The sequence below is a fragment of the Elgaria multicarinata genome, chromosome 6 (genome assembly GCF_023053635.1).
Source record: "Elgaria multicarinata webbii isolate HBS135686 ecotype San Diego chromosome 6, rElgMul1.1.pri, whole genome shotgun sequence".
NCBI classification, from domain to species: domain Eukaryota; kingdom Metazoa; phylum Chordata; class Lepidosauria; order Squamata; family Anguidae; genus Elgaria; species Elgaria multicarinata.
In genome coordinates, this window is record NC_086176.1 from 9,158,938 (window position 1) to 9,173,630 (window position 14,693).

The 14,693-nt window shown below is 45.8% G+C and overlaps 1 protein-coding gene across 1 annotated transcript in view; it reads right to left on the reverse strand.

Moving 5' to 3' along the window:
- Positions 1-3,559: 3,559 nt before the first annotated feature.
- Positions 3,560-14,693, reverse strand: part of NCAPD2 (non-SMC condensin I complex subunit D2) — a 35,472-nt gene continuing 24,338 nt past the window's right edge. Inside the window, exons 22-31 of the mRNA XM_063128427.1 lie at positions 13,724-13,835; positions 12,881-13,004; positions 12,604-12,759; positions 12,267-12,444; positions 10,830-10,924; positions 8,606-8,686; positions 5,146-5,332; positions 4,848-4,992; positions 3,993-4,145; positions 3,560-3,699 (exon numbers count right to left, since the gene is read on the reverse strand). Coding sequence (XP_062984497.1) covers positions 3,623-3,699; positions 3,993-4,145; positions 4,848-4,992; positions 5,146-5,332; positions 8,606-8,686; positions 10,830-10,924; positions 12,267-12,444; positions 12,604-12,759; positions 12,881-13,004; positions 13,724-13,835 — 1,308 coding nt within the window. The 3' untranslated portion in view covers positions 3,560-3,622. The remainder of the gene's footprint in view (positions 3,700-3,992; positions 4,146-4,847; positions 4,993-5,145; positions 5,333-8,605; positions 8,687-10,829; positions 10,925-12,266; positions 12,445-12,603; positions 12,760-12,880; positions 13,005-13,723; positions 13,836-14,693) is intronic.

Sequence of the window (14,693 nt, forward strand, 5' to 3'; positions counted from 1 at the left end):
AGTGTGCAGAAGGCAGAAGTGAACAGGAGATGGATCAATGCCATTAGGCAAAAAAGCTTCTGTGGCAGGGTTTCCCGTCCCCCACTTATTTTAAAAAAAGACACCAAGGCAAGAGAAGTAGGTAAAAGCCGGAAAGACATGTAGACAGTAACCAAGGTTCATCCTTCGAAAATATTACACAACACAGAAGCTGGAAGGGGTGGGTAAATGTGGCAAAAAGCTTTAGTCATAATTGCTGTGGCCATGTTATACTTTAGAGTTCCAGCTCCTTAGGATCAAATGGGAAAGGACATACTCAGAAAATCCTCCTCCGACAGAATACTGAACTCTATAGACAACTGGTATTTATGATTATTGCCATGTTCTTTAATCAAATCCAGAGTAGCCTGTTTTCTAGCACCCCAGGGCAGATCATTCAAAGACTCAACTGTAGCCCTGATCATCAGCTCAACTCTCTGATGTATAGTTATGTTAACGGGTAAAAATGTCTTATAAAAATGAGGTATGTCTTTGGGTCAGGGGAGACCAGCATCAGGAAGGAGCATCAAAAGCCGAAGTTGCTTGTAATAGTTTTTGAGATTTTTCTACGTCGTGGGACTTTTCTCTTTAGCCTTGCATGGCAAGGGTGGGTGGGTGTTTCCCACCCCCACCCATGTCTAATTGTGACGGGTAGGCAACGGTTGAGATCACAGTGCAAGGGGATGTGAGGATTAGCCTGCCTTCTTGGTAGCAACGTCCACAAAGATTTCCCCACTGCCACCACAGCAATAGATTGGGAAAAGGCTCTCATTGAGCTCAGGAGTAGTTTCGTTTTTCCAAGTGTAACTGCCCCCGGGAAGGAGCAGGGCTAAGGGGGCGCTGTGGGCTAGAACAGAAAGGCTCAGGGATTGGTGGGAGACCACTGACACCTGATAAGGTCTGTGGGGCTCCCCACCCAGGCCTGCCCCCTTGGCCAGAGGGGAAAGCTCGAATCTTTGATCAGCTATTGAGCAGAGCTTTTCCCTACAGGGGAAAAGGGAAGCTGTTGAATTATGCAGTCTTGCTTCTTTCTGAGCCTTGTCCTGCTTACTTGTGAGTCGATACGTTGCTCATGCTTACTTCTGAATAGACCAGATTGCATTGCTAACGATGGAATGGATGGGGCCCTTTTTCAGCCCCACCCACTCAAGCCTGTTGTGAAGACGGGCCCAAGATGGCCACGGTCTCGCTCAGGCTTGTCCAGGCCTCCTAATGGGGAGGGAGGGAGGGAGTTTTGGAGAACAGCTCTCAAGGTCCAGCTCTGAAAAAACAGCTTGTTAAGCTAAACACTTTTCAAGTGTCTGGACTCTCCAGGGAGGACTTGTCGCCTTTGTGGCATGATTTACGGTGGGCTAATGTTTTAAGTGGTTGGTTGGTGTTCAATTGCTGCTAAATCCTACCTCAAACCTCTCCTCATTCCTCTCCTCTCCTTCCCTTTGCATTCCTTGCTTGCGCTTCTGAACGTGTTAGATTTAGGCTTTAGCTAGACCACGGCATACCAGTAGAAGACAGGTCATGTGTTTGTGGAGAGCCAGTTCCAGAGGACACTATGTATTTGACTGCCCCTTATATATAGATATAAGGAAAAGTTACTTGGAACCCTTTTAAAGAAAGTGAAATACTGGGGTGCTAAGGAAAAACTGAGTTATTTATTACATTCAACCAACCCATATGTGATACAAAGGGTTGCACTATTTGCAGTAAAAGCTAATAGATGTAGAGCAAAGTTTTTAGATACTATTGGTGTGTGTTATAAAGATTCAGAGATATAAATGAAATGTCACTGAGAAGCAATTAAAGGTTTCTGTATGTCCGCTGTGCTCCCATCTTACTATCCTTTCAGTAATGCATGTTACGTAATTTTAACCATATGTAATTTTTATCATATATAGTATAGCAAAATGTCAAGTTTGTATGTGTTGCAATGATCTGTGGATTGAGCAATAAACATATTGTATGTTGTATGTAACAAACATATTGTATGTTATCCTGGGATCGTCCCGGGGTCATCCCTGTTCGTAAATGACACACAGGGGATCCTGGGAGCAGGCAGGGACAACCCCGGGATGATCCCGGGATAAACCTTAGGTCTAGCTAAGGCCTGAGTGTGTGTAAACAGAACTGCTTCAGTCCTCAGTCTGTGGTGTGTGTGTGGTTATTCTCCGAAGGGCTGGCTAATACCGTCTTGGAACGGGGTTAGGGAGGTGGGGATCTGGGTTACTGGGCAATTGGTCCAGAGCCTACTTTGCAGGGAGGTTGGGTGGACCCCAGCCTTCCCTCACACCTGTGACCCACCCACCACTGGAATACAGCCCCAAGAGCTTCCCTGGAATGGAATTTGATCCTCAGGCTGTAGAAGGTTTGTCGCCTTTGCCACTTCCACTGTATGTAACTCCTGGAAGAATTAAAAACCCACCCACCCTTCAGTTTCAGTAACTGAAAGCCAGCAGACGCGAGGGCAAAGATACTCCCTGTAGCAGGGTGGGAGATACCAGAGCCCAAGACCATCTCCACGAGCTGGAAGGGCCTCTCCGTGAGGACGGCCTGGATCACTTCTATAGCAGTGGGTTCTACGGAGTCCCACCTGCCAGAGGTGAAGCTGCACGCCTGTCCGGTTCATGAGCAGTGCAGCCTCTGGCAGCTGAAGTTTAATTGTGGGTGGGGCACAGAAGGATTAGCATAAACATTGGAATCAGTTAACAGGCACTGAAGCCCAGAGGTGGACGTCAACAGAACCAGACAATGGAGACACGCCCTGTAAGCATCTCTGGAGGGCATTTAGGGAACGGTTCCCCCATCTTTAAAGCCAGGAGAGAAGGGAGCTGTGGGCACAGTCACCCGGGCCAAGTCCTGCTGCAGGTGGAAGCCAGTCTGGGGCTGAGCCTTCTTCCCCTAGACACTTTCAACAACACTGGGACAATGAGTGCTGCTGTCCTTCCCCCTCCCTTTGCCACCCCTGTTCAGCAAGAGGAAGGTCGTTTAATGCCAGCGACCCTGGAAGCCACAAACCCTCAGTCCTCATTTCAGCAGCCATGATTCACCTCACATTCGATTATAGCTCTGGGGCGGCAGATCAAGTGTAGGCTGGTGCTTCTTCCCAGTCAAGGCCTCACTACTGTTTGCTTGGAGATGGGCAGAGTGGTGGCGGACGCAGGTGGCAGAGAAGCCAGACAGCAGCCGGCCCTCAGCTATGATCACTTTGAGTCTTCTCAAGATATAAACAAAGCTGTAACCCCCCTGCCTCTAACAGCAGCGTTCTCCTCCTTAAAACACTTTGTCATAAAAGGGGACACTGGTGGGTTTTCAGGGGCCTTTTTAACAAACCAGGATCAAATAGTCCTAATCAGGGAATGACACCCATTTACTGAGGTCCTGTGCTCTATTTACACTACCTACGTGCCAATACCCACCAACACTTTCAGCCTAAAACACATGAACAGAGAGGCTGTGCAATTTTCCTGTTGTGATGCAAGGCCTCCAAGACCCAGCAAACACCCTCCGGACATCACAATATCATATACAAAACCAGGAGATGCAGCACTTCAGGAACCCAGTGACCTTTATTTCCCATTAACCACGACAGTCTACAAAAAGGCAATTATTATCACCGGCGAGATGATGCACGGGAAATGGGAGTTGTTTTGCTAGGTGTCTCCTCCTCCCTCAGCTCAGCAGAGAGTTCTGAAAGAGAAAAGAAGCATCAGATGTCTTTGGAGGAAGAGGGGATTTTAAAAAGTCATAGCAATGGCCAGCAACAGCAACCATCACCATGTCCTATTTATTAATTATATTAACGCATAGCCTGCTCTTAACAGGAAAAACACTGCTACGATGGCTAACAAAATATAGAGCTGATGAAGGAAGCAAGCAAGCACGCTAAGTCAAATGTCTCCCTGAAACATGCAGAATAAGACCCTTCCAAGTACACTTCAACCAGCCCAGTTTTCAGACAAGTGCACAACATATATTCTCACCTTCCTCTGTGCTGTTCTCCTCATCACTAGAGAAGGAAACAGCAACTTTAGGTTTTGAAGTCTTTCTGCGGGGTCTAGAAATACGGGGCTCAGGAGTGATGAAGGAAGACTCAATATCTCTGTTAGCTGCACGTAGAGGTCTCCGCCGTGAGCCTGTGGAAGGTTGAAGAAGCTGTGGGAAACAGACTGAACGTGCAACCGAGGGTACCGCACCCTTCATAAAGCCGGACATTTCCCCCCAGCTCCTATTCCTGGGCTTTTTAGGGCAAAATCACAGGTGCCTTTCTAGCCTGTCCTAAAGTTTTACTCAAGTGCATTTATACAAGGGATTATTGCAAAGTAGTGTGTTATCCAAACCAGTCCCAAGTGTGCTGATCCATAACCATTCTGAGAGGTATAGTTCTGGAGTTAAACACTATTAAGCACGCAGAAATCTGTGTGTCACATTCTATTGCCAAATCTTTGTAAGGTATTTCAGGAATCCTGAGATTTCCCAACGTTGGGTTTATAGGTTGAGCTACCGTGCGAAAGGAAAACCGGGCAGTGGTATGTTTTTCTATAAGCCTGCAAAGTCAAGGAATGAGGGGAGACAGGGTATGTTCAATAATGCTTTCACCGACTGCAAAACATCTTGCTTACTATGCACAATTCGTTCTTCTTGTGCCGTTACAGCTATTGTTCAACAGTGACCCTGGGCTGCGTTCCACCTAGCCCCTCAATAGTTTAGGAATTATTCAAAGTTAGGGGGAAAACAGTCAAGGTGAAAATTTGGGCAGCTTAGTTTAGCAATCAAACGTGAGTTTTCAAGCTACGAAGATAAGGAAGTTTCAGTGCAAACTTAAACTTTGGACATACTTGCTGCTGCTTTCTTTGATGGCTGGAGCACGGGTGTATTGCTGCTGCCTTCTTGGCTTCTGGACTCCCTGGGAGCTTCAGTGAATGAGTCAAGACCCTTGCGGTGGCACATCCGGAGCTTCTGTTCAAATTCTTCAGTAATGTCCTGATAAATGGCACCACATGCAGAAGAGAGTAGAAGTTATACATCAAAGAACATTGCATGCTCAGGTACTTCTGATTCCCCCCCCCCCACCTTGCAAACAGAAAAAACGGCAACTACTCCCTACATTAGCCTGGGAAAAGAAATGAGCCTCACCTTCAACTCCGGCTTAGTGCCGGCCCTGCGGATCCGGCTCAATGTTGCCAGGAAGCAGTTGTAGACAGCCGTGTCCTGGAGCTTGTCAGCAAAGCAATCAAAGTTGTCTTGCATCTTACAGAGACCTCGTTCTGTGAGAGGAAGCAAGGTGAGGCAGTAAGCCAGATCATGGTGCTGCCGCTCTGTCCTGCAAAGAAGGGGAAAGCCAAAGTGCCTTCAGTCTCAGTGAAAGCAGACCACGCCCAGAGACTAGGCCCTGCTATTACAGCTAAATCCAAAATACATACAAGAGCCTTGCTCCCAGGGCGCACTGCAGGGACCTCAGTAGTTCACCTCATTCAAGAAGTAGTGACATAGCAAGAATAAGCAGATCTCACAACCTTAGAACAGCCCTGCTTGAATGCACCTAAGGCCTGTCTCGCTGGGGCACCCTGTTTTCCATAGAGGCCAACTAGGTGCCTCTGGGAAGCCTACGAACAGAATGTGAGCGCAACCACTGTGTGTATTCTGTGGCACAGATTCTGTAATCCTAGAAAGGTCTCCTTTTATGGAAAAACGTTGCTCGCGTACACACCAGTAATTAACGATGGAGAGACGTTGGGATAAGGATATGCCTATAAATTTTGACTTTTTCCATTTCATATCAGGTTGTCCCAGGACTAATGTTCATGTGTTTCCTCTATGCGATGAGTCGGATTCAGTCTATGTTAGTTCCGTTCATTCAACCCATATTATTGCTGCTTGCAATACTAAACATCAACACTGAATGTGTGTAATTATAGCTGTGCTCCTGCTCAGCCCCAAACAACTTCAATAAAGTGTACCAAAAAGGGGCCAAGGGAACCTCAGGATGTCGCCATTGAACTGTGAATTAGCTGGGGTTGTACAAGATCAGAAACAGACCTGTTGACCTCTTAAATTACAAGAACGGAGCAGATATTCTTAAATCAACTTTAAGAAGGAAGAAAAAGTTATCAGTACTGAAAGAGGAACGTGACAGAACCAGGGCTAAAAGAGGGACGTTGCAAGACGCCTGCCCATGAATAATGGGGTTGAAGTCAAGGGCTGGCAAAGTTAGCTGGCTAAGCAAAACTAACTAGCTAACAAAAAACTGTTGGCACCAGGGAGCTGAACACCACAGTCTTGTCCTTCGGCTTTATGCTACGCCTCTGAAATGCAGCATGAGATTAGGGGGGAACTCCAGCTCCAAGCTGACCCTGGATTCTGCTCCAAGTTGGTAATAGGCACGCTGCGGCCCTGAGCCTTTGCCTCCTCGCTAGCTGGGAGCTGTTGGCAAGAAGTAAGCGGAGGCTTCTTATGGCTCTGCACTTGCACCAACAAGCACAAAACCACCCCCACCCCCAGACTGAACTTTGTGACTGGGATTCATTCCCCTTCCTCTCCAGCTCCAGAGCTTGCCAAGTTCTACATTTAAGAAATAGAAACCAAATGCACAGTTACAAGATGGGGGATACTTGGCTCAGCAATACTACAAACGAGAAAGATCTTGGAATTGTTGTAGATCACAAGCTGAATATGAGCCAACAGTGTGATATGGCTGCAAGAAAGGCAAATTCTATTCTGGGCTGCATTAATAGAAGTATAGCTTCCAAATCACGTGAGGTACTGGTTCCTCTCTATTTGGCCCTGGTTAGGCCTCATCTAGAGTATTGCGTCCAGTTCTGGGCTCCACAATTCAAGAAGGATGCAGACAAACTGGAGCGTGTTCAGAGGAGGGCAACCAGGATGATCAGGGGTCTGGAAACAAAGCCCTATGAAGAGAGACTGAAAGAACTGGGCATGTTGAGCCTGGAGAAGAGAAGATGGAGGGGAGACATGAGAGCACTCTTCAAATACTTAAAAGGTTGTCACACAGAGGAGGGCCAGGATCTCTTCTCGATCCTCCCAGAGTGCAGGACACGGAATAACGGGCTCAAGTTAAAGGAAGCCAGATTCCAGCTGGACATTAGGAAAAACTTCCTGACTGTTAGAGCAGTACAACAATGGAATCAGTTACCTAGGGAGGTGGTGGACTCTCCCACACTAGAGGCCTTCAAAAGGCAGCTGGACAGCCATCTGTCAGGGATGCTTTAGGGTGGATTTCTGCATTGAGCAGGGGGTTGGACTTGATGGCCTTGTAGGCCCCTTCCAACTCTGCTATTTTATGATTCTATGAAGCCTTGAGCTTATGTCGCTGATCAGAATCTGGCTCTCCTTTCACAATGGCCAAAGCCTTCTTTTTTGAAACCTGGACTTCTTGGCTCCAGTAATTTAAGCAGAAGAGCACCTTTCATCCTGTGATCTTCACTTGCAGACTGAAGTGGTACAGTTTAGATCCAGGTGGACCAACTCAAACAGTACTGGGGCTTTCATGTGAAGAAAACTAGGAGGTAGACAGCTGAAACCAGGACCTACGACAAAGCACTGACTGCAGTGGCATCTCACGCTACTTTCAGTGACAGAGTGTGCAAAAGGAATTATCATTGGTAGAATAAGGATTTCATGGGAAGCGGAGGTGAGGTAAGTTTGATTTTTCAAAATAAACAGAAAACCAGAAAGGAAAATGTTTTCTAGTACAATGTACCAAAGCTTACTAAACACCTGGTTTATCCAGTGCTGGATTGCTAATTCACTTTCACAAAAGGAAGCATTACGTAACATCCTGGCCTGCACCCCCTGTTTCCAAATCAGCACTCAAGTCAGACAAATCACGCTTTCCTAAATGATCAGTACATAACCTTGTGAACTGCTCAGAAAGCTTTCGCTATTGGGCGGCATAGAAATGGAATCAATCAATCAATCAATCAATCAATCAAATAACCTAAAAAAACTTTGCAGATAATGCCATTTAGGCACAAATCTTTTCTAGCACTGTAATAAGATAAATTCTTTAGCTCTCCCCCCTTAAAACTAGAGCAGCAGCATCTATTTAAAAATCTAAGGAAAGGCCTTCAGCCAGGTAGCTTTTACTGGCCTCAAAGCAGTTCAATTGACTATTATGAAAATATAATTTATATTCCACCCTACCCACTAGATAGCAAATTTCACAATTTTACATAAAAAAGACACACTATTGGGGGGGAAGGAAGCTTTCACCTAATAATTCATAACCAGTCCCCCTACAGGCAGGACACTATGCAGCAATCTGGGAGAACAGATGCTAATTTGGATAGAATTTCCCCCTGCAGTCTAACAGAAATTGCAAATCCCTCTGCCCTCTTAAGTCTTCGTTAAGACTTCATTATTTGCACGCTCTTGGCAGCAGCTGCTGCAAGAAAACTAGCTTTTGCTCTTCAGGACTCGTCACTGCCTTACTTCTGTGAAGGAGGCACACATTTTCCACCCAACTCTCTTCCACCTAGTTCCTCATTCCAGAGGTCATGATTTTCAGTTTCAGAATCGAAGGGATTGAGAGATGTTCCCAGAAACCCACCCGTCTCCCTGGCAATTCCTTACTCACCGGGCAGCCCGGAAGCGCTGACAGAGCTTTTCCACCAAGCTCTCCGTCTGCTTGTCCTTTGTGATAAAAGAGAAAAGCTGCCTGGAAACGGAGCGGAGAGGAGGAAAGAGGGGTTGAAGTGATATTCAGCGTTTTTAGTCTCTCCTACTGCAGTTTCCGTATTAGCGGGAGGAACACAAGAACAAGAGGAAAATCTCTCTACACGTCCCAAGGCAGAAATTACAATTTACCAAAGTGAAATATGCAAAAGCATCATCATCAAGAATGGAATCCCCCTCTCTGAAATACGTCATTAAGGGACTGAGTAATTACACTTTATTATTATGTTGTACAAAGTAAGACACCTAGAAATACTGTCTGAAACTATAGATTAAATTTCATGTGTGTGTGTGTGTGTGTGATATACCACGTACACCTTCATAGGATCCAGCCTTTTTATTCGTCTTATTAATTGGTGGTGCCCAAACTTTGGCTTAACCCACAGACATTGCTGTCACCAGTGATCCCCCCATAGAATACTCCAAGATGTACAGAGGACTTGGTGGAAGAGACCAATCTGATTTCACCTCCTGTGGGGCTTTGGAAAAGGCAAGTAGCACAGCTTGTCTTTCCCAATATTTGGGGAAGTGCCGCCCGCCTTCTTTAAAGCCCCATGGGAGGTGAAACAAGACTCTCCCTCGTGCCTCCGCTGCTAGGGAGACTCTGGGTAAGAGATTTGGGTCCTGAGTAATTTTGTTCATTCTTTCTAGACCCCTGAGGCGCTGCTGCCTGTATCCCCACCGCTACACACCTACCTACATCTTTTTCTGGAAAGGGCAACTAGAACTTTACAGTGTACTCAAAGGTGTGAGTTCTAGAAGGATATTCCAAAGTTGCGTGAAACATTCTGAGCAACCATTCTGATCTTTAATACTGCGCACCTGTGACTATTATTTATTTATTTATTTATTTATTTATTACATTTCTATACCGCCCAATAGCCGGAGCTCTCTGGGCGGTTCACAAAAATTAAAAACATTCAAAGTATAAAACAACAGGATAAAACCATAATATAAAATACAATATAAAACCTAAAGCAGATAAAAACAGCAGCAATGCAAAATTACAAATTTAAAACACCAAGTTAAAATTTATTTATAGACTGTTAAAATGCTGGGAGAATTTATTTATTTATTTATTACATTTTTATACCACCCAATAGCTGAATAAAAAGTCTTCTCCTGGCGTCTAAAAGCATATAATGTAGGTGCCAAGCGAACCTCCTTAGGAAGCTCACTCCACAGCCGGGGAGCCACAGCAGAGAAGGCCCTCCTCTTGGTAGCCACCTGCCTCGCTTCCTTTGGAAGAGGCTCGCAGAGAAGGACCCCTGAGGATGGCCTTAGGGTCTGGGCAGGTACAAAAGGGAGGAGGCGTTCCTTCAGATAGCCTGGCCCCAAGCCATTTAGGGCTTTAAATGTCAATACCAGCACTTTGAATCAGGCCCGGACCTGGACTGGGAGCCAATGAAGCTGGAAAAGGACCGGCGTGATGTGGTCTCATCGGCCAGTCCCTGTTAGTAAATGGGCTGCCCTGTTTTGTACCAGTTGAAGTTTCCGGACCATTTTCCAAGGCATCCCCACGTATAACGCATTGCAGTAATCCAAACTAGAGGTTATCAGAGCATGGATCGCTGTAGCTAGGCTATCTCTGTCCAGATAAGGGCACAGCTGGTATATCAGCCTAAGCTGGTAAAAGGTGCTCTTTGCCACTGAGTTCACCTGTGCCTCAAGTGACAGTTCTGGATCCAAGAGCACCCCCAAACTACGGACCCGATCCTTTAGAGAGAGTGCAACCCCGTCCAGGACAGGGCAAACATCACCTCGCTGGACAGATGAACCACCCACTAGCAGTACGTCCGTCTTGTCTGGATTGAGTCTCAGTTTAGATCAGTCCAAGATACTCAGAGTCTTTTTGGATGAACAGTGTAAAAATTAATAAATACTCTAGTTGCTGTTTGCCTCCTCAGCAACTGGCATTCAGAGCCATACCACCATCTCTGACCCACTTGACAGACCATCCTCCCTAATCTGATATGGTGCTGCATCTTCCATTTGATTTACGGAGCATTTCAAGGCAGCTATTAGCAAATTTGGCCTGCTTCCTGTTGCCAGCCTGGGAATTAAGGAAGTTCTGTGCCTTGGGGCAGGTGACCTTAAAAGGGGGTGGGGAATCAAAACAAGGTTACCTCATGATGGTGCGGAAAGGCTGCTCTTCTATGCCAGAGTCTGGATCCGAGAGGCGGCTGATGATGTCCGGGAGCAGGTTGTATACAGCATTATCCTGCATGGAAAATACAAGGACAAAGCTTGTAATGCCCTTGAACTACTCCACAACTCTCGTGGATGGCAGTGCCTGGAGCCTCTAGCGTTTGGGATTCTTGGCTAAGATGCTAAAACCAAGACATGAGACTGCTTCTTTGGTTCTCTCTCTCCCGCCCCCCCCCCCCCACTTAGTATTCAGAGAGGAGTTTCTCAGACACACAATATATGAACAGCTATCTGGAAGCAGGCCTAGGAAGGGCAGGGTGGGGGTGGGGGGAAAGGAGTCCCTCTCTCACCTTGGGATAAGCAGGCTCCATCTTCAGAACCAAATCCAAAAAGGACGCCCAAAAAATCATTTAAAAAATTGGTAGCCCACAGCCAGTTTCAGAAAATGCAGAATGGTTTTGGCTTCATGGCAGAACAGGTATTATTTGCTCAATTTTGGATGGTTTATTAATTTAGATATTTTTATACCGTTTGTACACTTGTATCCTTTATCCAAAGGATTTGTATAAAATCACTTCCCAGGGCAGTTTACAGTACAATATAAAACATTTACCATACAATAAAAACTACACAGTAAAATTTAAAAAATAAAACGAAACAGCAGAGTGGGGAAAACTTTCTAACTGACCAGCAATCATTAGTTCAGGGGACCACTGAATAGGGGCCCTACAAAGTTAGGCTGACCTTGGTTGTCTGGATTCCTTCTAGCTGGACTTTGGGTTTAATTTTGAGATGTGGGCGGAAGCTGAAACGTTTAGGTCAAAAGTATTTTAAAAAAAAACAGGTTTGCCATCTGGGTGAGAACCATGCCTGTATTTCTCAGTGGTCCCTGTCCAAGCAAATAGGGCCATTTGGGATAAACAACTCTGCAGGGAGCATGTGTTGCTGTCCTCATTAAATACTTGCATGAGCTGTTATATCTTCGATGAAATAGGAATTGAACTTTAACCTTCCCTAGGTTCTAGTGGAGATAGTGACACCAGAGGAAATACGGGCATTGGCTGATAGCAACAGCGAGTGTCAACACCATAAATCCTAGACTACTAGGCAATTTCCACATAAAAGGGGAGAGTTTCAGATTTACAGGTCATCACTGAGAGGAGATTCAATTTGCATCTTGACGGAATTAGATGGGCAGGTCTCAAACCGAACTGCATGAGCCTGTTTCCTTAGGCCAGAGAGCAGCTCCACTTTCTGATCCGAATTGGTCTGTGCTGTTTGAAAAAACAAACAAACAGCCGGAGTCTTTCAATGACAACTATGCTCTGCTTCATATAACAACATCTGAAGCATAGCAGAGTGGTACTGACCAAGATTATATGTTTCCTATTCCAGATGTTTAGCGTGATGCTCACCTTGCCAGAGAGTTCAGTGAAGAAGTTCCGAGCCAGTCCAACAATCTCTTCCTGGGGATCAATCAGGAGAGCTGCCATTTCGCTCACCTGCCCCTTCACTTTTACCATGTCCTTCAGGATCAGGTGAGTCATTACCAAGGCAGCTGTCTGCCTCACGTGCTGACAAGGGTCCCGCAGCCTGAGGAGCAAAGCCATGCACAGGGGCAGTCAGCATCCAGGCGGTATCACCTGGTGCACTACCAGGCTCCGAGAAGGTTTCCCCATCTGGGAGAGGTCCTGTTGTTACGGCCGAAAGTATTTCGGCCTCCCACCCATACCCTCTCTACCAAAGCTATACCTGGCATAGAGGTGGGGTGTCCAGGGCTCTACCAAGTTGGGGAAGCGGATGGCCAGGTCTCCAGCTGCAATCATGAGGTTGGCGCGCACACTGGAGAGGGTGGATTTTTCCATCATTGTGAAGAAAAGCCGCAAGTGAGAGTCGCAAAATTCCGCACTGCATGGAAACAAAAAGCATCTCAACTTCAGGTCCCTCGGTGAGGAGGCTCCCAGCTGTAGGTTGCCTGGCGGGAGGTGCTCCAGAAGACCAGGAAGAGAAGAAGAAAACTGCTAAATACCTGACCATGCAGAATTTCCCAAGGGCCAATGCAGCAGCAGCTGAGAGCGCTGGATCACTATAGAGTCCTGGGTTGTTGCAAATCTTGAGCACCAGGGGAGTAAAGCCTGAAAGCAGCTGTTTTCCTATTCAGTAAGAAGGAGAGAGGTCACAGCAGTTCAGTCTAGGAACCCAGGTTTAGCCAATATGGGACTGGCCTCAGCTGCTGAGAAGAAATTTGGTTTCCACAGAAAGTTGCTTGAATAGCAGTGGAAAAAGAATGCAAAAATGTCAAACACATCCAGGAGCCTGACAATTCTAATGTGGATGTTGGGTCAACATCCACAGTCTCCCTTCATGTTTTCAACGTGCTAGAAAAAGCTACTTACACGCAAACCAAAATTTGGTTCCTCTGCCCAAAACAATGCTCTCACTGGGGAAGGACAATGGTCCAGTTTTTGTTTTTTTTTAATGAAAATTACCTTACACATTTTACACTAATGTGAACAATACTCAGATTTTCTTGCCAAACAAGTTTGCATTCCAACCGCCCAGAGAGCTACGGCTACGGGGCGGTATAGAAATGCAATAAAATACTTATGATTATGGTAGACAAAGCACTCCGTATACATTATCTGCAATCTTTACACCGACCCTATACCACTTAACACCCAAAATTCTAGAGACTGAGCGTTCACCCAGTGAGTTCGTGGCGGAGGTAGGTAAGTGAAGACTGGGGACTTTGATTTGTAGTTCTATTTCTTAGCCATCATGCTAAGAAAGTAAACTATGATTACTGAGAAGTTGGGCGGCACGGGAGAGATGGGCCAGAAGGAAGAACTCCAAAGCGAACGGCCGAACTCACCGTCCAACAGCTCTGTCTCACAGATGGTGCGGATGAGCTCTGCTTCTGTGTCTTCAGCAGAGGCCCCAACCAAGCCAAGATCCTCTTCCATGGTGGTCTCGTTGCCAGTACTCTGGGCGGAGGGAAGGCAGCCATGGTCAGTGAACACCCACCCTCTCCTGCCCAGCAACTGAGGCTCCTCAGCGTGAAGCAAGGCAGAGCGAAGGGCAAAGAAAAGCGGAGGTGGTCCTCCACTAGAGATGTGAAGGCCCGGGAAAAATCGGAAAATTTTGAAAAAAAAATGACGAAAAAATGGATTACAGGATGTTTTATTTTAGCATGATGAATAAAATGTTTAAGACAAGGTGTTCAGATATTTACTTCTCCACATGATTTCTAAAAACTGTACAGTATCAGATTATTACAATGTCTGTGCACCAAGGACAAGCAAGTCCTAGGTTGCAAACTGAGACTACAACTCTCAAATGCAAGAGCAAGATGCATTTCTGCCTCTAGGGGGCAGCACTGCCATGGAAGCAGAGACTGAAACTAATATTGATAGCTATAGGTCAGGAAATGAGTCTGATTAAATGTCATGCATATTCATTGAATCTTGGTTCCCCCCCCCACCCTTTTCTCAGATCTTGGGAATGGGAGCTTTATGTCTTGACAATAGAGGACAAGCGGAGACATAAATAATTTTCTTTGTTACTAATGTCGGTGGTTTCTTCAGTTGTTGTTTTTTAAAATTGTTTTTTGCCTGCTCCTAAGAGGAACCAAAGAGGTTCCTTACAGTTCAGGTGTTCCTAACAGTTCAGGAGCTTGTGGCTCCATTTGTTACCAAAAAAAAAAGTAAATTAAATTTGTAATAATTGTTTGAATACACTAGTTTTAATATACCAAATGTAATACTTTTATGCCAAACCAACTTGGACATAATTACATTTTATGTTCCTAAAGTAACAAAGTGACTTTCAATCTGCAAAAAGTG